The following is a 21,320-nucleotide window of genomic DNA, read 5'->3' on the forward strand; positions in this document are numbered from 1 at the left end:
GGCTCCTGGACAGTTCTTCTCCCTGTCTTGTGAGTTAGAAGGTTGGGGCCATCAGATATACTGGGTAGAGCAGGGGATGCACCCATAAGGTGTTGGTTATTAACTGTGATCTTACCAAGGAAAGTAAAGAACCTGAAACACCTTAACAGGGGGCAGTGATTTTGGGTAATCTAGAAAATTATCTGGTGTCCCAGCTTTTACTCGACTCCTTCCCTTTTCTCACAAATGTATTTGCCAGGTGGATTTGGGCATATTAGGAAACCATGATTATTTCCTAGTTGGAGCAGATCCAGGAACGTTATTTTCTTTAGCGTGATTGTGAAATGTTCCCTTTTAGTGGGTGAATGCTAAACATTCAGCCAATAACTAACAGTAAAAGCACATTCACTTCAGGCATAGCTGCTGCCAGTGTTACTAATGAAATTCTTGCCAGATTATTACAGACCTGCCTTCAGAGACTATGTCTGGGGCTGCTGGGTGTTCAAGGCTTGTGACTACAGGTCTGGTCAATGGCTCCCACTCTTTCCCTTCGAATATGGCCCAGTTCTTATGAATTAGCAGGGAAATGCTTTGCTTCTGCAAATGACTAGCAAAAGTTCATTTGACATCGTAGCCATTAGGGCCTCAGTTGAGAAAGAACTTCCCAGAGTTGCAACTTTCTTATTTAGAGAGACCTGTGCTTCTGGCCATGGTAGGGGCTTTTCTAAGACTCGTAATAGAAAACAGAGAAAATCACACTGTCCTGCTATTCACTGCTGAGGCTTGGCCCAGTCCCAAAGTGTGATTACACACACATACATACACACACACATGTAGATAGATAACCATCACCTTTGACATATCACTCTCCCTGCTCAAATACATAAATTTTAGCTTGACTTTCAAAATAGGCCTTTTTTTTGAAGGCAATCAGGGCTACATGATTTGCCTTGGGTTTGACTATGGCCAAAACTGAGCCCAGGTCCTCCTGACTGCAAGGCCGACTACTCCATCAGACAGGTCTGTCTGTCCTGAGCTGCCTTGGGCCCCGGGTCAGCCTCCTTTCTTTAGGGTCTTTCCCCTTCCCACTGCTCCAGCTCTTACCCTATAGGTGCCCAAGTCTGGGTCCTTTGCTTCTGTTCTTTCTCTTGTAGTCGTGCTCACCATAGGCTAGAATAGATCGGCATCCATTCTGCCTTTGAGCCGGTTTGGGTCGGGTCCTGGGGTTCCTGACTGACTGACCCCAGGAAGGCTGGGGCCTGCACACTTGAGGCCACAATGATTTCTTCTTTCTGTGAACTCCCGACACTTTCTTGTCCCTCTTGTAGCACTTCATCGTACATTGGCTGGTGCCAGCTCTTGAATTATTGTTTATATAACTAATGTTGTGTCCACAATTAAGCTGCAAGCTCTTTGAGGAAAGGAAATTTTCATAAATCTTCGTACCCACTGCAGGTAACATGTTCAGAAAATAGGTAAATGAGTAGTGTGATGGCCCAGCTGGAAAAGAGAAAATTTTACATATTGGACAGAACCCCCCACAAGACATGGGCCTGGGGCCAAACCCTGATTGGGATTTGAAAAGCAGGAAGGGGAGCGGGAGGCATTCAGGGTAAAAGCCAGGCCCCAAGGAGAATGAGGGTGCTTGGGGTCTAAGCCCTGGCCATTTGGGCTAGAGCCATCTGTAGGAACAAGACTGTGGTCCGTGAGGTGCGATGACAGCAGAAGGGATGCCGCTGTAAAGTTATCTCCCCAATGCTGGCTCATTGGGCAGCACCAGGGACTCTGGGAACAGAAGCCTCTTTCTGGATCTCTAGTACTGGTGGCTGCTCCCGCAGGACTCACTCCCCAGGATGGTCACATCTGAGGGCCTCTGAAGCCTGGCTGTTCCCCAGGCTTTGGGGGCCACGATCCTGGGTTGGCCCAGTCAGAGGTAGAGGCCTCAAGGAGGCTGGTCTGTAGGTGGCCATCCATGGTTGGCAGGTGTCAGGGATGGCTGGACTCTGCTTCCCAGGCGCTGTGGGCTTCTCCACAGGAATTTGTCCCCTTGTGAGCACCATCCAAATGCCAGGAAACCTCTAGCTGAATTTTAGTATTAGCATTAAGGAGAGGGAGGGGGGAGGAGCTCAGGGTGCTGCATTTCAGATGCCTCAGTTTATTTTTTTAACTTAGCCAGGAATCCTGGCTAAGGAACCTAAAGGGTTCCTTCTAGACAAAGTGATTTGCCCTCATCCTGGGATTGACTCGGCACCCAGTTTGCTTTTGAAATGCTCTTTGTCTGGAATTGTGAGACATACGTGAACGAAACAATGGATTGAGTTCTTCTGCCCATTTAATTCCCACATTTGGCCCAAGTACTTCTCCATGTGAACAAATTGTTGTCCGTGTTGAGTAGGGGGAAAGAAATGGACATCCAGCTACAGTGTGCAGAAGCGTGGTCCTCAGAGGCCATGGAGACCTCAGAAGGCCTAACTGCCACAGGATAAATGAAGCCCTTTGTGGGGTGGCGGGGCAGAGGGGCGAGTAAAGCAAGAAGGATGCTGAAGCTGTCTTCCCAGCTTCCCAGTTTTGTTCAGGGAGATCTGGGACACGAACTTGTGGAGAAGTGCGCCTTTGGGGAGTTCTGTTGATTAAATTGACTAAATAGGATTCATTTGTGGGCTAATGGCAAGGTCTGTTCCGTGATCCAAGGGGGGCCTTCCTGACCCAAGGTACCCTCACCTATGAAGTCACTGTTTGAAGGACAAGACTTTCATGATTAGTTATAAAGCAGGAAATGGTGAGAAGCAATTAAAACTGCTTAGATGTGCAGAATAATCAACAATTGGCTGAGGATGGTATTCCATCTTTACACTACTTGGCCATTGCCAAGCAAATGGCCTTTTGCTGTTTTCTCCCATTTCAGGACAAAGTCCCCAAAGTTCTTTATTTTAGTCCTCCCATGCTAGTCCAGGTGGTTTGCATGGAAAGGTGTGGAGAGGAAAAGCCTGAGATTAGAGCTTCTAATACCTAACGAGTCTAACAGCTTTGTTAATAATCAGGATACACTCTCATCTATCTATAAAAGTGGCTGCATTTATGCATCCCTAGTAATCAGTAATTATGAATATTCTAAGAGGATGGTACTTGTTTTTACAAAAGTCCTAAGTAGCAGATATATTCTTTTGGAAGAAAGGTCACCTGGAACAGCAGCCACAAATCCGTCAGCATGTGGTAAGTTAAAGTCATCATAATTTATCTGGTCCAGAGTGGAAAAAAACCCAAAATTACTCAGAGTAGAGAAAAGTCAGGAATTTTCATTACTTGGGAGCCACCTTTCCAAAGTCACAGAAGCCCCTCTGCACGTCAGAGATTTTGGGATCGAGTTGTGGAGGAAAAAATTTTGGAGAATTAATTTTGGATGATCCAAATATATTCTAGGAAATAGTTTTTGTTCATTTTCTAATACTGTCATAAATAATTTTCTATTTTTATAATATATATGATATTGTACTATTATAAGTGAATATTGAAAATGGTCTCAGTGATCTCAAATGTTTAAAATATCTTCAATATGTTCAGTTATTGCTAAATCAATATCATTTCTATATATGAATGACTCAACTAAAAGTTCCAATTATGATGAAATAAAATTAAATGTAATTATGATCTATTTTATGATTTAAGGAGCAACAAGCATCGAAAAATATGATCTCCGTACAAACATGTGGACTCCAGTGGCCAATATGAACGGGCGGAGACTCCAGTTTGGCGTCGCAGTCCTGGACGACAAGCTCTACGTTGTTGGTGGTAGAGATGGACTGAAGACTTTGAATACTGTAGAGTGTTACAATCCCAAAACAAAAACCTGGAGTGTGATGCCGCCCATGTCCACCCACCGGCATGGCCTCGGTAAGGAGAAGAAGCTCTTTTATAAGCATTCGCTTCATTATCGGATCTAAAGAGTCATATGGGTGCATCCTGAGCAATTCAGGATCTGTTGGTCAATCAATCGATAACGGTGACCAGATTGTAAGTAGACTTATTGATAGGTCCTCCTACTTGTCATAAAGATCAATAACATGGAGAGAGAGAGGACTGATTGATTACACTCAGAGCCCAGGCAGTGCTGCCCACAAAACATCAGGGGGGGTCCAGAACATCAGCGCAGGTACGGCGCCATTTACCACCCCCAGATTGGCCCATGGATTGTTAAGTCGCCTCTGCTTCCGCTTCCATACAGGGCTTGTGGTTGATCCCTGGACAGCCGTGTTCATCCCAGGACGTCCCTGCGTCTGAGTCTGAGCATAAATTCGCGCTCTTAGCTCCAGGAGCCGTTTTTCAATCATCTCATTTCTCCCTCTTTGCAGGTGTGGCTGTATTAGAAGGTCCTATGTACGCTGTGGGGGGGCATGACGGCTGGAGCTACCTGAACACCGTGGAGAGGTGGGACCCCCAAGCTCGCCAGTGGAATTTCGTCGCCAGCATGTCCATGCCCAGGAGCACAGTTGGTGTCGCAGTGTTAAGTGGAAAGTAAGGAAATCCTAATATTGAAATGAATGGGGGGAGGGGCAGTTTGAAAAACAGAACATCCAATTTTGCCATTAAGTATATTTCCGATCCAGGTTTTATACATAAACAGGTTACTTGTGAAATAGCAAAACCTTTCAAACGCTATGGTTTCTTAACCATAACATCAAATATTCAAATGTTGAGTTCAATTTTAGGTCTAATTTAAAGATCCCACTTTTAATAAAATAAATTATTCTTCATTTAAATCCTGAAATGGACTATAAATTTCTAGTTACCCTAAGTAAAGAAAATTATAGAGTATAATCCATTGTTAAACAGTATTTAAACAACTAGTGGTCTCTGTTCTTAAAATTTTTGTTTTTAATGCTAAAACATCTCAGTGAATTAACTAATTTGTACTTCTGCTTTTTTCTCCCTGGTTTCCTCCTCCTCTTTGCTGGTTCAGTGATTTTTTTGTCCTTAGGAAAGAACTGATGGTGGAATTTGTGTAAAGATAAAATCTTTTTTCTTGATTATTCAGGGAATAACTTACACTATCCATGATTTGTCAGTACCCTGTTGTTCATAAGATCAAACCCAATAGGTTATTAATTACAAGCCAATGGCTACACTCCTTTTGCTTCTCCACCAGAAAGTGGAAAACACTAGTGAGTATTTTTTTTTCAAATTGGAACTTATGCAAATTAATAAGGATTTTGGTTGTCTGTATTTTCACTTGTTTAATTGGTAACTATTTTTATGTCTTCCCTTTTACAGAATTATTAGGAAGTTAGAAGAAATAAAATGTCCTTTTATCATTATTATTATTATATTGTAATGTTACTACAACACCATCTTATTTGCTTTTTTACTAAACTTGACCTCAGGTAAAATTTTATTTTTCCTAAAAGGAAAAAAAATCCAAGCTTTAATTTGAAAACAAACATGCCGTTTACTCCTTATAAAGGAGGTTCTGACTTGCCCATGACAGCTGTCGTGGCAGATCCAGATTGTCAGTCCTATTCTTTTTACTCCAGATATTCTTTCCAATACACTGAAGTCCTTTTGAACTCCCAAATTCTGAGTCAGAGAAAACTTTACAAAGTATGGGACTGGTACTTAAGTTTAAAAACTAAAGGAAACTAGGATTCAGACAGCAGAGAGTGGGAAGAGAAACTAATTTTAGGTCAGAGGAAGAAAGGCCCAAATGCAAGAGTGCACAAGGTATCTGTCACCGTGTGTGTAGCAGAAACCTTGCAAGAAAATTGCCAAGAACGTAGGTCAGTTCTGGAAGGCCTTGAATTCCTAGGCAGAGGGTGCGTTCTAGTCCACATCCTCCATGTGCCTTTCCATTGAAATAACTGTATTCTATTTATGGAATGAAGAATAGCTCCTCCCGTGTTTTAAAAATGGTTATTGAAATGCTCTCATTTCCCCCCAACATTCACCGACTTTGCACACTCTTACCTAGGGTCCGTGATTCTTGCTTTTGTAGTTTTTAGAATTAGGCTACCAGCCTATAGGGAACTGAGGATGTACCTACAGCTAAATCACTAAAGAACATTCACAAGTGCACCCATGAAAACTGAGAAAACATTGGAGGGGGGGAGAGGGTCTATTTTGCAATTTACCTATGTATGCCCATACTAAAGGAATGATGTTTTTTCTGGTATTGTGACATTTTAGTTTCTTGTCAGACATACCCAGAAGGATGAAAGAATTGAAATAAGCCGCTTGTTTTTGTTACACTGGGATTTGCACTGTAGGAATAGGAATGATGTCATTACTTAGACAAAAGACTCAGAATCCTAGAGATCAGACAAAGAGTCGGGGCTCTTGTTTGGCCGTTAGAAATAGAGTAGGAGAGAGGCCGCTGGGAAGGTCTTCACTGGAGCTGCTCTAGAGCTTCTCCTAGTAAAAGAGGTCAGGGTCTGCGAGTTTAAAAACAGGTGCCTCTCTGTGTATATGTCTATTTCTGGGTGTCTGTCAGTCTGTGTGAGATAAGACTGTTTCAGCCCCCTTTGGCGCCCTTCGCCCCCAGCCTCCCCTTCCTACTTCTCTACGGCCCTATAGGGGACCACCATTCCCCAGTTTCCCAGACCCCAGCACAGGCGGCGTCCCTCGCGCTCAGTACCCAGTCACTCAGCCGGTCCTTTTGCCCACTTGATGTTTCCCTTTGACGTCCCTCGGCCTCTGCACCGGCACGATTCTTACATCTGAGGGTCGCTGTCTCTGCCGCGCTCCGGGTCATCCTCCATTCAGTAGCCAAAGTGATCTTGCTTTCAGGTCTGATGTCTCCCTAAGACAGACGGTCCAAAATAGGTCCACATTAGTCATTTTGTGAAAGCAATAGAACAAAAGAAAACCACCCCAGGAAAGAAAAAACAACCAAAAAGAGAAACTTGTGCGCTTTGTGTCAGTCGCCCAGGCCTGGATGAAATCCTCCTGCTGATCGTTTCTTAGAGACAGATAATATTCCACAAGGCTCCATACCCTGGCTCCACCCTTCCCCCGCTGACTGCGGGCAGCCCCGCGGCTCCCAGCTCCTTGTCACGATAAGGCTGCTTCTCCCTCTCGCCATCCCGCCGGAACTCTGCTGTTGCTTATCTTGTTTGCCCAGAATTGCCTCCATGTTGTCTCTCCCCCGTTAGATCAGGTCTCAGAGTGGGAGCTGCCCTGTGTTTTCTTTGTGTCCCCGAGCTCGGCCCAGTGCTGTGTGTCCCTCGACTGAATGACCACCCCAGACACTTCATTCATTTAAACACATTTATCTGAGAAAGGGTCCGGACTGCCAGAGAGGTCCATGACCAAGAATAAGTCGGGCTTGGCCCTTCTTGGCCGCGTCTCCCTGTAACCCCGCCTAGAAGGCCACAGGGTCCCAGGGCTTTCTGTATGGGGAGGCCACTTGCCTGATGGCACAGGTGAGGAGACAGGCTGCAGGAGGTCATGTGACCTGCTCAAATCAGCGGGGGTAGAGCTGGGGTTGGGCCTTGGGGCTGCTCCTGGTGGAGCCAGGCTGCTTGAGACGTTTGCTTCTACCTCCCCAGAGGACATGGGGACCAGGGGTCAAAGTATCATCCTGTGCTCTGGTTTCTAGGGCCGGCTCTTCTCTTAGAGATCAACCATGGGGAGCAGTGGCCTCCCTGGGCCCGGGTCCTTGAGTGAACCAACTGATCAAGCACCTGCTTTGTGCCATGTGCTGGAGAAGCCAACAGGAAGGCAGCTTACCCCGAGCCCACCCTCCCCGCTGACTTACTGCGCACACGTCCTGATTAGGGAACATCCCATACAGCTTGGTACCCCCAGTACAGATTCAGCTGTGTCTTTCTTTGGGTGTCACTGCCCAGGAAGAGCGGCCAAGGAGAGCCATTTGGATCCAAAACACTCCCAAGAAGGTCATGGAGCTGGAAAGGAACCAAATGATAGATGCAGGGGCAGAAATCGCCAGTATTTGATTCTAATTCTAGAACTACAGCGTTTGTGAACATAGGATGTGGAAGAGGTTATGACATGGAAAATGTTGGGCAGGGTGAGTTAGTGATCCATCCAGCACGGCCCAGGGCAAGAATTCCCATGCTAATAAGAAGCATTTGACTTAATAGAGCTTATTGCCCCTGAAATAGCCTCCATTAAACCTTTATCTCCCATGCATGTACAAAAATCATACAAGACTTCTTGAGAACTCTAAGTAAAAAAACAAGAACTTAGTTTAATAATCTTAGGACATCATTGTTAATCAAGGCATAAAACAAGGAGCTAAATGTTCCAAATTGTTTGATAACTGTCACGGAGCAATCAGGACAGTCCCAAATGGATCTTCATTTCCTTACATAATAGAAGGGAGAAGGTGATTGATTTTTCCCAATCCTACCATCCTAAAACTGGTGAGGTACTTAATCAGTCAGTCATAAATTAAGTCCTTGAAAGCCTTTTGATGAAGTGCACTGACAAGACATAAACACATCCTTGTACATTTGTAAATAACTCAAGATTTAATCTAGATTCCCTTTCAAAAATATTTTATTCAATTTCTAATTGTTGTTTCATAGTTTACTTATATTTTTTTTTATCTGGGATGCAGTATGTTTGTCAGAGAAGATAAAAATGATTAATTAGAAGTCTTGTTCCCACCATGCTTTGGGAAGTGATATTTTAATCAGACTTTCCATTATTCAAACGACATTCTACAATATTGATTCTTCAGTAGCTGTGTCTAATGAAATTGAGTTCACCGTGTCAGTGGACTCTAAAGCCTGTTCATGCTAATGGCATGTGCTAAAATACCTGATCTTAAAAAATCATACTCTTCAAAGATGGAGTTCATGATGTTACCCTGGATTTTAATTACTGCAAAAGCCTATATACTACCCCAATTAGTAGTATTCTCTTAATGGCTGATGCTATCTAATACTGTATGTCCTCAACTAAATAACTGAAGGGGGGGAAAAAGCCAGCCCAGTATTAAAGACTGCTTCTTAAAGAAACAAAAATTAATATAGTTAAAGAAACAAAAATTAATATAGTTAAAGCATACTTTCTTCTTAAGTATTCAGTTTCTATATTGCAACTGTTTTGATATTTTACGCTACTACTATTGTCAGTTAATAAACAATTATTAAGCACCTCCTATGTGCCAGGAATTATAGTAAATTTTTATAAAGAATTAAGTATAGTGCTTGTTTTATTTGTATGTCACATGTTATATTTGCATGTAAATGCAAACAAAATTCTTGGTTTGGGGACAAAAAATCATCAATGTCTTGATGAGTGATTGTGTCATCAGGTTTATCCGGGTTTCTTCCTCAGTTAAATGGGGATGCCGAGAGATTCATTTTGCTCATATTACAAGTTGGTTGCAAGGATTAAAAATAAAATCTCTTGGCAGACACTAAAACAACAGTTGTTTAACCCTATTTCACAATTAATTGGTGATTAAAGTAAAATAGCATACGCAAACTAGTCTTAAAATGACAAAATCTTATATAAATACAAAATATAATACTCATATATACCAGCTATTAAATTAGAATAGTTACTTGGGCAAAAATTAAATTATCTAAAATACGGTTATAAGAAAAAAACAGCAAAAAACTGTTCCAAGAAGATCTTTGACCCCAAATCTGTCCAGGTCCCATTTCTTTCATCTGCTCAGGATGTCCCCAGGTATCTCAAACTCAGCACATCCCCAAGAGGCCCCATTTCCTCCCCTCACCAGTGGCCACCGTCCTTCCACTCATGAGTCTGGGCCCACTCTCGGTTCCGTCTTCCCCTCAAACTCCATGCAGGCTCTCCCACACGGCCTCTTCCCTCCCCTACTGTGCCCACCCCATTTCAAACCTTCATCTCCTCTCACGGGAACTGCCGCAGTAGATAGTCCTAAAAGGGGCTGTGACCACGGCGTCAGGAAGTGCTCCAGAACTTGGCCAGCTCTCTTGCTTCAAGGACAAAATACAAACTTGTTTTTGGTATCTAAAACCTTTCCACACATATATGACCCATATCAAATTGTTTACTGTCTTTGGGGGAGAGGGCAGAGGAACTCAAAATTGTCTTTCCATGTGCCTAAGTAAAAACAAAACCTTTTTTTAAAATTCTGTGTAACCTGGCTCCGTCAGCCTGCCAGACTTTTACATCTCTTTTCCCCGTGGCTCGAGGTCTAGCCAAAGTGTCTTGTGACCTTTGTACTCTCAGAACCAGTGATAATGTATATAATTTTAGACAGTCATTTCATTAATTTCAAAGTATTACAATTAAGAAAAAAAGATTGGCTCAGGTCTCCACGATGGAATGGAAGTTGGAGAGAGGGTATGTGTAAGTGAACATCCACAGATAATAAAATAACTTTGTTATTTTGAAACAAAAAACTTGAGTGGAAGGAAGCCCGGCTCTAGGCCTGTTAGCGACTCCTCAGCGTGTGCCTCGAGCTCCAAGCTAATCTGCTTCCAGACTGCGGTCCTGGGGTTTCCTGGCCCTTTCCCCACCATGTGGTGTCTCTTGGCCCCCAGCCTGGCTTAGGTGGACCCTGCAGGCTCCTGGGAAGGTGGGGGGGGGGCAGTAATCTGTGCAAATCCAGTGGGTTGTTTTCTTTTGTTACAGAAAACAAAAGAATTGAATCTGGTTTCCCAGAACCCTCCGATTCCGATGTCCACACCACATCACAACCCTCAGACAAACATGTGAGCACCTTTCTCATTGGTTCCTGGTTTGTCTCCTTACAGACTGTACGCCGTCGGGGGCCGCGATGGAAGTTCGTGTCTCAAGTCCGTAGAGTGCTTTGACCCCCACACGAACAAGTGGACCCTCTGTGCCCAGATGTCCAAGAGGAGGGGCGGCGTCGGAGTGACCACCTGGAACGGACTGCTTTATGCCATTGGGGGACACGACGCCCCCGCCTCCAACCTGACCTCCAGGCTCTCAGACTGTGTGGAAAGGTACTGTCCCACCTGGGGGAAGGAGGTAGAAATGAGCAAGGGGCGGGGGGAGCTACGTGAAGGAAGAAGCTGTGAGAGTTAGGGGAATAGCAAGTGAGCAAAAAGCTCACCCTGAGGCGGGGAATGGAAGTTGTGGGCCTTGGGGTGCGAAGCTGGGAGGGTTCATCTTTTACTTCATTCCTACCAATAAAGTTGTGGTTCTGATACTGAGCCACATAATGGAGCCTCAGACTGAGGGGACCTGCTGCCAAGTGGCCTGTCATGGGGCCACCGTCCTTCCAGTCATGAGTCTGGGCCCACTCTCGGTTCTGTCTTCCCCTCAAACTCCCCTCAGTGTGTGGTGTGAGGTGCTGGTCCAGATTCAATTTCTGTGCAGTTTTCCCAGCAGTTTTTGTCAGAGAATGAGTTCTACTCCCAGGAATGGTACCTTGGTTCATCAAAATCAATACTGTTGTTAGTTCCTAGTACCAACTTGTGTTGATCATTGCTCTCTTAAGCTCAGTGCGAGTTCTGATAAAGGCTAACATTTTACGTAGCGTTTCTTGTGTGCCAGCTGCTGTGATAAGCATTTCACAATTTTAATCTCATTTGATCCATTCCTACAACTCTGAGAGGTTAAGTGACTTGTCGTGAGAGATCCCCCCCTTCCTTCCCACTTTTTTCTTTATAGCGCTTGAGATTTTTGACCCTTTGGCCTCCATATGAATTTGTTTTTTGGTTTTTACTAGATCTATATAAGATTAAAAGAATCTTAAGTCCTAAAAGAGGACTTTGATGGCTAGCTACAACAATGAATAAATGACAGTGTTATCATTTTTATTATATTTTTTGACCTACTTATGAGCAATTAAAGCACACTCTAAATAAGTGGAAAAACTTAGTTAAGTCTTAAAAGATACATTCACAAGTATTTTTATAGCTTTTGTAGTTGTTTTTAATGACATTTCTCTTTCTGAGTGATCATTTCCATAGATTTGTCATCCTGTACTGCTAGAGTAGTTAGCAAATACTCCTCCAATAGTAAATTAATAGAATGTTTTGGTCAATTTTTAATTGACTGGTTCTCTGATATAATGGGTAACACCATTATATCCTATTTAAAGTAATTAATTTTCATTTCTCTTTGCCTACACTCATTCCCTCAATTTGTTTTTCTTTTCTGATTGTTATCACTAGCACTCCAAGCAGTATGTAAAGTAGTGATAAGGATAATGAGAACCTTCTTCCCCTCTGATTTTATGGAAAAGTTGTCTTCACTTTCTCCACTGTATATGTTTACTCAAACTTAGAGAAAAACTATATCAAGGAAAAATCCATTTAGTCTTGTGATTTCTAGAGTTTTTAAAAGAAATGTTGTTTATATTATTCAAGTTTTATTATATTTTATCTTTGTCCTTGTAGTGAACAAATCCTGTATTCCCTAATATCAATTGAACCGGGTCATAATATATAATCTCTTATATTATTGTAGTCAACTTGCTAATATTTTATTTTAAATTTGTACACCAATATTCTTTAGAGACATTGGTATTTTTTTTTGGCTTGGTTTAGTTATCAAATACATATTTGCGTCATAGAAAGAGACTAACCAAGGGGATGATACCTTCTTTGAAGGTTTGGATTTACCAAATACTAGATTACTATGGTCATTTACTTCTATGTATTGTATGCCATTGCTAGTAATTGTTAGTAATTCTTGGGGACAGGAATAGTAATCTATTACTATAGTAATTCCATTTATATTCCATTGATCATTCTATTTCTTAGCCAGTCAGAGATTGTTTTGATCATTACCACTTTGTAATATGGTTTGAAATCTGGTACTGCTAGCTGCCTCCCTTCACATTTTTTTTCATTGATTCCCCCTTGATGTTCTTAAACTTTTTCAGTTGAATTTTATTGTTTTCTAGGTCTACAAAATAATTTGGATAATTTATTGTGTAAATTAATTTAGGTAGAATTGTCATTTTCATTATATTGACTTGACCCAATATCTTTATTCATCAGAGAGATGAAAGCTATTAAAAATCTTTTAGGAAATGCTGGGAGGGGTAACTGTATACTACATATGAAGCTTAAGTATTGAGATTTGGTAGACTGGATAGGAGGGCAAGAAATATATAGTAAAAGCATTGTTTTTAAAATGGAAATTTGTCTAATCAAGTGAAAAGAAACCCCAACTTTGCTAAGCAAGAAATTATTAGGTCAGCCCAAAAGTCATTCAAGACATAACTTCCAGGATATTCCAAAATCATAAAAGATTCTTTGATTATTTTAACACAAGCCAACCAAAGAGTTAAGACCCCTTACCAGTCATTAAAAGAGAACTAACAGGCAATCAACGAATTATGTCCTTTGGCCAACTTAAGAGAAAATTCCTGTTCCCAAATCATCAGGCTCGGATGGCAGAGTGCTGAAGGAATTCAAACCCGAAATTGCGGAACTGTTAGCCAAACCGTGTAACCTGTTAAATAGCAGCCACTTTGCCAGAGGCCTAGCAGATTGTCAGTGGGGAGGTGCATATGAGAATGATTCCAGAAGAGACCCTTGCTAATCATAATAGAGAATAAAATCATTGAGTAGTCAAGGAAGTCTAACAAACTTCAAAAAAAATTCCAACACAATTCCATAAAGAAGAAATAACTTTGCTTCCATTCTTTTGAGTGTATATAAATCACCTTAAGGACAAGAGCTGACCACAACTTTTTTAAATTTAAGTTACCAAAAAACTAAGAGGATTTTTTATGAATAAGGAATTGTCTTAGGTACAATAAGCAAAAGGTGAGGGAAATATTTGGTGCTTGCCTCAAACTATTAAAAATGGATACATTCAAGGGACAGTCTTAATTAATGTTATATAGTGCTTCAGCATGTAGCAGATACCTAAAAATATGTATTGGAGTGGTTTGGGCATACCTGAGACAGGTTGATTTATTTGCAGATGACATCACTTAAGTGACCAGGAAAGTGACTGTAGAGCTTCAGTACAGGACAGTGTAATAGAATATTCTAAATAATCCTTTAAAAAAAAAAAAGTTCTGAGATGAAGATTATATTGAGGGCATTAGGACATAAAAAAATAAAATAGAGAACATCACTCTACCATTTTATAAAAGCTTATTTATACCTGGAATATTTCATGTAGTTCAGTTTCTCTTTATATAGGTAACTACATTTTTCAGAAATTATGATTTTCTTCATAAGAAGAATCCCAGATTCTTAATTTAATGTCATGAAATCCTGCTTTTTACATTTCTAATTTGGAAGAAATTATAAGAGATTAATGTTACAATTATTTTTCAGATATGATCCTAAAACTGATATGTGGACCTCAGTTGCATCTATGAGCATTAGTAGAGATGCAGTTGGAGTATGTTTACTTGGTGATAAATTGTATGCAGTTGGAGGATATGATGGACAAACTTACCTTAACACAGTGGAGGCCTATGATCCCCAAACAAATGAATGGATGCAGGTATGCTATTATATGTTTCTTTAAATGATTTGTAATTTCTCATCTGTACATGTTGTTGGAATTAGATTTATATGTGATCGTAATATACAGTCAACATAATCATTTGAATATGAATTAGGGCTGGTCTTTTTTCTGATGGCAAAGATTTGGAAGTTGAAGGTGTCCATCAGTTGGGAAATGGCTGAACAAGTTGTAACATATAATTGTGCTGATATACTTGTATATAGATGGTTTTATCGGCCATTACCACTGGAAATACCTTAAGGGGAAAGTGCTGGAAAAGGTGCCCTAAGTAGATACAGCAAATACGAAAAAAGTGGACGTGATTAAGAAAGGAATTGCAAGAAATTACGTGGACATGTATGTAGTTGATACACTCAGTGCCACATTACCCAATAAAGGCACTAAAAAGGAAATACAGAAGTATATCAGAAATTCCAGGCTTCCTTAAGCAGAAATTAATAGTAAAAGTCTGAAGTTTTGATTCCTTATGAATTAATGTCATCAATCAAAACCTTTCCTTCAGGAAAAGGTAGAAAAGAGCCTCTGAAGGAAGAACTATGGAAAATTCTGGTTAGCCATGTGGCTGTAAGAAGTTCCATACGATATTAGTATTATTGTTGAGAGGTGGGACTGAAACTTGAGTCTCCCTAAAAAGCTGAAAACTGCTGAGTCTAGAAACAATCCAAATTCATGATCCGAAGACTGGCGGTGGCCCGTGAGTATTAGCAGAGCCCTCGGCGGTCAGCACTGCTGAGTGCTCCGTGTCCGAGCTGACCGCCAGCCTTCTCCCTCTGAAACCACCCTCATCCCAGACCCCCAAACACAGGCTGGATCTTAGTCCTGGGAAAGACTTCCGTCCAACGGGGACTCAAGGTTGTTTCCTTAAATCGCCGGGCTCTGTATGTGCCCTATCTCGAAGCGGTGGGAGAAGCATCCCAGGCTTTGGTGGGGCTCCTGTAGGAAGGTCCCCAAAAGAAAGCAGAAGGAGCTGGGGGCCCCAATGGCCCCATCGCCTCAAATGCCAAAGACTCGGAAACAGCAACTACTCCATACCACTGATCATGGGTTCTCCTAGAGGGGAGCCATTTAAGATGGGGTACACTTTGCAGGGCTGTCTCACGTGCCTTTAACCTTGGCCTGGGCTCTGAATTGTGTCTCTCAAGGTCCATTGTCCATGATTTTAGCCAGCCAGGCCAGAGAGAGTATGGGCTCCTCCCAGGAACCATCAGATAAGGTGGCCTCCAAGGTTGGAAATGGGCTTCTCAGGGTCACTCTGGTGCCCTGAGGTCAGGCAGAGAAAGACAAAGCAGAAAAAAGAGACCCCAGGGCCTGCTCAGCCACCGGTACCAGCAGTCACCACTTCTGCCTGGACGGGGCAGGGCTCGCTCCGGCCCACGGAGCCACTCATGAGACTTAGGGAGTGGTAGGGAGGAAGAGCATGAAGCTGTTCCAACACTGAACCGGACGCGCAGCCCCTGGAGTTCCTGCGGGGGCCTCAGTGCCAGGCCTGCTCCCTCGGGATGAGATGGAGCCCATGGCCACAGAGCAACCACAAGGGCAACGACCTGAAAGTGAGGCGCAACCAGCTGCCTGACAGGCAAATGGTGTTATAAATATCCCCATGGCCTTGGCAGGGAAAAACGTTCCTCCTCCTTGATTGAATCCCAGCAACATCATAATGTCAAGAACAAATGACATAAAATATGGCATTATTCCAAGGCACGTTTTAAGTCCATTGATGGCTCACCTTAAATCCTTTCTCAATACCTCTAAACAGAAATAAGGCCCTAAAACACTTAGATCAAAACATTTTATTAATCACTTGTAGAAGGGTGACATCAACATTAAGATGATCCTTCGACTTCTGGGATCTTCCTCTAATAACCAAAAAAAAAATCATTCAGACTTAAAAAGGGGTTTTTTTTTTTTTAAAACCCTATTAACATATGCCAGCGAAAGATTATCTAGAAGGCATCTTGAAATATTTTTGGTTTCTTCCAAGAAAGTTATTACATCAAGGATAAAAATATTAAAGAGAAGGTTGCAGCTGAATATATCGAGACTTAACAGATACTCTGAAATTAAAAACGAATGAGAAGAACACATTCAAGACAATAACCACAAAATAACCAGTTTTATATTTTTAGAATGATGAAAACACAGTAGCCAGATTTATACAATATTAATGAAATCTGAGGCCCATCTCACCCAGAGGCAGATACTGAAATATTTTATACTGTAGAAAGAAGATTAGTCCATATTCTTAGGAGTACAAACAGCTCAAAAACCTACAAAAGTACTTATGGAACAAGCAGACATTTCATTGAGCAGTATTAAAATTACAGCTAATAAAAGGTACCTACTATTGGATTTGTTAGATCTCTAGATAGGCAAGGTAAGATTTGCCTCTAAATAGAACGAAGTTCCAATAATAGAAGTAAAAGGCCCCTTTCTGGTTAACATCCATATAAACTCGACCAACAAGACATGTTGACAAGGAACATAGTTATTGCCAATAAATGTTACAAAAGTTTTTCTTCAGAGAGTCCTAATAATGACCCAACATAAATTAAAATGGCAAAATTATTCAGCACACCATTAAAGACTATAAAAATTCAGTACCTCTTCAATACCTAAGAAGATGGGACCTGATGATCACCAAGTCCCATCAAAAACTCATACTGTTTTATGGACTTTGATGGCAAATGAGAATTCCCTGTATTACATACAATATAGACCCCAAAATCCTGAAGATTTCAGCCTTGAACCAGACCATCACCACAGGCACTAAGCTATTCCCGCAATATAGTACCGATCTATTAAAAAAAAAAACTAAGAATGATTTAAATAGATATTGCCATGCCATGTATTCATAATCTCCAATCTTTATGGAACAGAAAGCTTTAAAAATATAGGTAAGAAATAGGCTGAGATATTCTGAAGATGCTTTTAGTGCATCAAGAGAGGGGGTGCTTATATCCTATTATCCATTATATCTGAATATAATTTTTGTTCAGTTACAAAAAGTAACTTTTACCTACCTGTGCAACCAGTCTATAGAGCATTAAACATAAAAGAACAATCATTGGAGGAAAGCAACTTGCCATAATACCATTTCTGTTTGAGCCCTGGGAGGAGTGAGATGATAATAATGATGGCATACATTTAGATAACATTTTACAGTTATCTGAAATAGATAGTACAAGTAACTATGTAAGAAACCATTTTCTAAAAGAGGAAACCAGATCAAAGAGGTGTAATTACTTCTCCAAAGTCACACAAATTGATCAGAGCCAGCATTTCTGACTCCAAGCTAAGATTAACCATAGGGATGGGATAGTGCACCGATGTTTTGGAGGTGAATGAGGGGATGAGCCTTCTAAGCCGGAACTGTATCCAAATTTAGGAAAAGAAACGGGATAGTTCAATGCTGTAGAAAACAAAAAGCATTTTTTTAATTGAGAGGTACTTGAGAGCATCATATGCCATCTCTACTGAGGAAAAAGGCCACCATATTTGAGGACCTTGACTGAATGAAAAAACGAGTAAGTAGTGAGGGAATATAGCCAGAGTATAGAAATTGGGTAGTGAAAGGAAGGAGAGGGAGGAAGCTGGTGGTGGCTACAATATTAAGATCATACAGATAGGGGTGTATATTCGTGAATACATATGGTATTTAAAATTATCCCACTCTCCCATCAGTTTTCACATGCAAAGCTTAAGATGGCATTAAACTCTATACAGACTGAATTTTCTAGATAGTTGCCATGACAACCTTTACAATTCAGAAACGTGAAATTAAGTATTACCGAGCTGGACATTTAAATGTGTCCAGTCAATGACGCTTCTGTCAGTGAAATTCAAAGTCATTCTTTTGAACGATGGCAATCGCATATAGCTGTTTTATTGCTCAAAGACATACAATAAGGAATAAAATGTCTAAACCATGTGATTGGGTTAAAAGCTCTCCATTGAAATATATTCATTTCAGTAATTTCCATAGAAGTGATAGACATCACAGTTGACATTCTGGTAAGCAGAGGGCTGAAATAAGCTGCAAATAAAATTGATTTTTTAAAAATTGGGGGCAACTAGGTGGCGCAGTGAATAGAGCATCAGTCCTGAAGTCAGGAGGACCCGAGTTCAAATGTAGCCTCAGTCACTTAACACTTCCTAGCTGTGTGGCAAGTGACAAGTCACTTAACCCCAACTGCCTCAGCAGGAAAAAAAATTTTTTTTAAATCTTGACCTAGAACAATGGTGTATATTTAGCTAAAGGATGTCAGAACCTTTTGGTGATGCTGCATTATGTCCTCACCTCACGAAACCCTTTCACCAACATCTTTAGGGAAGGAAAATAAGACATTTCCTCAATCAAAAAGACTGAGGAAACTTTTCCTCAAACAGATGTCCATCTTTTTGTCATCTTAAGTACCTTCTCCAGTTGGCTCTATTCAAAGCAGCCTTTAAAAAAAAAACAAAAAAACTTGCAGAGAGAGGGATGGGGAGCTGAGGGATGACAATTTGATAAATTTACATTCGGAAAACTAGGAAAGTCAGATGATACATTAATAACAGACAGAAATTTAATCCCCATTCCGGACCTGTTTACAGTAAGTAAACCCATCGTTTCACATTAAAACCACTCTGAAAAAGCTACTGCCTTTTAAATCTACCAAAATGTCCAAGAATCATAGGTTTAGATCAAACAAACCAAGAGCACGAGTGCCTGAGGTCCCGCAGGTAACAGCCGAGGTCTGAACTCCGACATCCTTGAAGGGCGGGATCGTATTCTTTGTCCTGTGCCGGGGGCTCCCCCAGACATGGTGACCTGGGCAGCCCTCAACACAGAGAAGATCCCGTGTCCTAAAGTGAAGGCATTCCGGGAGGTGGCAGCAAGCCCACAATGTCATCCTCGGGCATTTTTGTGTTCCCAGTTATTAAGTATGCAGGGGCCAATAGTGGATGATACTTAAAGGCCGTCAATCAAGTTCCTTTTAGCCCCTCTCTCTAGCACACCACTACAGTATTTATGATCAAATATGCCTCAGTGGCCCCTAAAGATAACGAGCGATCACATAACAAACAGATAACCCATTCTTAGACCATGAGCTCCTTGAGCAAAGACTAGTTAGTTCTTCAAGTTAATAAAGTGCTAGATGGATGACTCTTTACAAAAACATTATAGTGTTAACATCTTCATTTAGTTCAAAATAAGAGCTGTCATGTTGGTTTCTTTTTTATTGTAGGTTGCACCGTTGTGCCTAGGAAGAGCTGGGGCATGTGTTGTGACTGTAAAACTCTAATTAATCTTATCCGTGAAGATATCCTCCTAAGACAAATGGATTACATTTAAGGAAATTGAAAATGCAGCCTGAATTCTGTCAGGTAGAAGGCATCTATCTGACATGAAGTTGAAAATGAAGAGAGGGAGAAATAAATATTTAAGCACCTTTAAAAAATAATATTCCCTCATTCTCTTGAGAAACATAATACAGGTAAACAGATTTGAAACATAATTGTCAGCTTAACTTCCACACAGAAACAAATGCAATCGAGAATTTCATTTATTCCTAGCTGGACATACTTTACAAAAATTTTTTTCATAATGCAAACGTACCAAGCGGAAGAGCTCTGAATGCCTCTGCCTTGTAACCGAATATATGCATATGCATCCCACTGACTGGATGGATGGCACTTTTTCACCATACCTGAGGTTTAGAAACTTTTTTTATTTAGCCAAAGCCTCAGTAGCAGCTCGTGCTAAACAATGTTCTAACTAATATTTTTGAAAAGAACTTTCTTATATATGCACTAGATGGGAACTTTATTTAAAAAAAAGTTCATTTATTCCACTTAGCCAATAAAAATGTCTAAAAACCCAATAAAAATATATAATATGGACTTTTGGAGGAATAGTTAAAGATTCCCTTAAATCCAGTTAACCAAGAGTTACATATTATGTTTGCAGAATGCACTTGAATCATGATTTTGTAGACATTTAAGAAATACAATCTTTTTGGGGGAAAAATGTGTATTTCCTATATTACTCCTCCATACATGACAGATAACCAGTCATAAGGCAATCGTCTCAAATATCAGGTGGAGTAGTTTTTCCCCTTCTTACTACAGGTAGTAACTGCTTTTTGATTTATATTTTGATATTATTAAGTAAATTACTTTGTTGTTTCATGTATTTTTTTTATATTTGTATTTGCTTCTTGTGCCTTGTTACGTTCTGCCACTATGTATATACATATATATATATACATATATATTAAACTCATTTATTGTACTTCATTGTAAAAGACAATTTGAAAGAACATTCCATATCTGATTGGAAGATTTTTTTAAGGTGCCTGATGCCTAAAGTATTTGTATATCTGTAAACTAAAGTACATATGTGAATTATTAATGCTTTCAGTGAATTATTTATTTATTGTTGTTTACCCAAAAAAAAGAGAAAATTTTGTGATGTTTGTGATAAAAAGCTTCATCTCTTAATGTAATGATCAATAATAATATTGAGTTAACTAAAAAAAACTTTTTAAATAAAATTTTACGGTTAACAGCACTGCTTTCTTGTTTGTCTCTGTCCTGACTGAATATGTTTGTGGGAAAAAGAATTCTATCAAATAAAGCTTAAATTATATATATATCCTTCATAGTTTGGAGAACTAGTCAAAGGCGATTCTTTTAAGAATCTTTTTGCCAAAATGTCATCAGTTCATTAACTCATCTCTCCATTTTCCTGCCTGGCATCAAAGTCCACCCACAAGGTGGCCTCATAGCAACCACTCTCCTAAAACTGGGCCCCAAGCATCATGATACATGGGCGTCAACTTGCTCCATGGAGGCAGAAGAGCTGATTCCTATCTGTAAAATGGGGATAATTATACATGGAGCTAGTGTGAAGGTCAAATCACATATTGTGACAGCTT

The 21,320-nt window shown here is 40.7% G+C and overlaps 1 protein-coding gene across 3 annotated transcripts in view; it reads left to right on the forward strand.

The window, feature by feature from the left end:
* Positions 1 to 20,953, forward strand: part of KLHL5 (kelch like family member 5) — an 89,637-nt gene extending 68,684 nt beyond the window's left edge. For all 3 annotated transcript variants that reach the window (XM_051967618.1, XM_051967617.1, XM_051967616.1), the window contains exons 7-11: positions 3,646 to 3,870; positions 4,329 to 4,491; positions 10,689 to 10,901; positions 14,205 to 14,376; positions 19,629 to 20,953. In XM_051967618.1, the coding sequence (XP_051823578.1) occupies positions 3,646 to 3,870; positions 4,329 to 4,491; positions 10,689 to 10,901; positions 14,205 to 14,376; positions 19,629 to 19,685 (830 nt within the window). In that variant the 3' untranslated portion in view covers positions 19,686 to 20,953. The remainder of the gene's footprint in view (positions 1 to 3,645; positions 3,871 to 4,328; positions 4,492 to 10,688; positions 10,902 to 14,204; positions 14,377 to 19,628) is intronic.
* Positions 20,954 to 21,320: the final 367 nt, after the last annotated feature.

This window comes from Antechinus flavipes, chromosome 6 (genome assembly GCF_016432865.1).
Source record: "Antechinus flavipes isolate AdamAnt ecotype Samford, QLD, Australia chromosome 6, AdamAnt_v2, whole genome shotgun sequence".
NCBI lineage: Eukaryota > Metazoa > Chordata > Mammalia > Dasyuromorphia > Dasyuridae > Antechinus > Antechinus flavipes.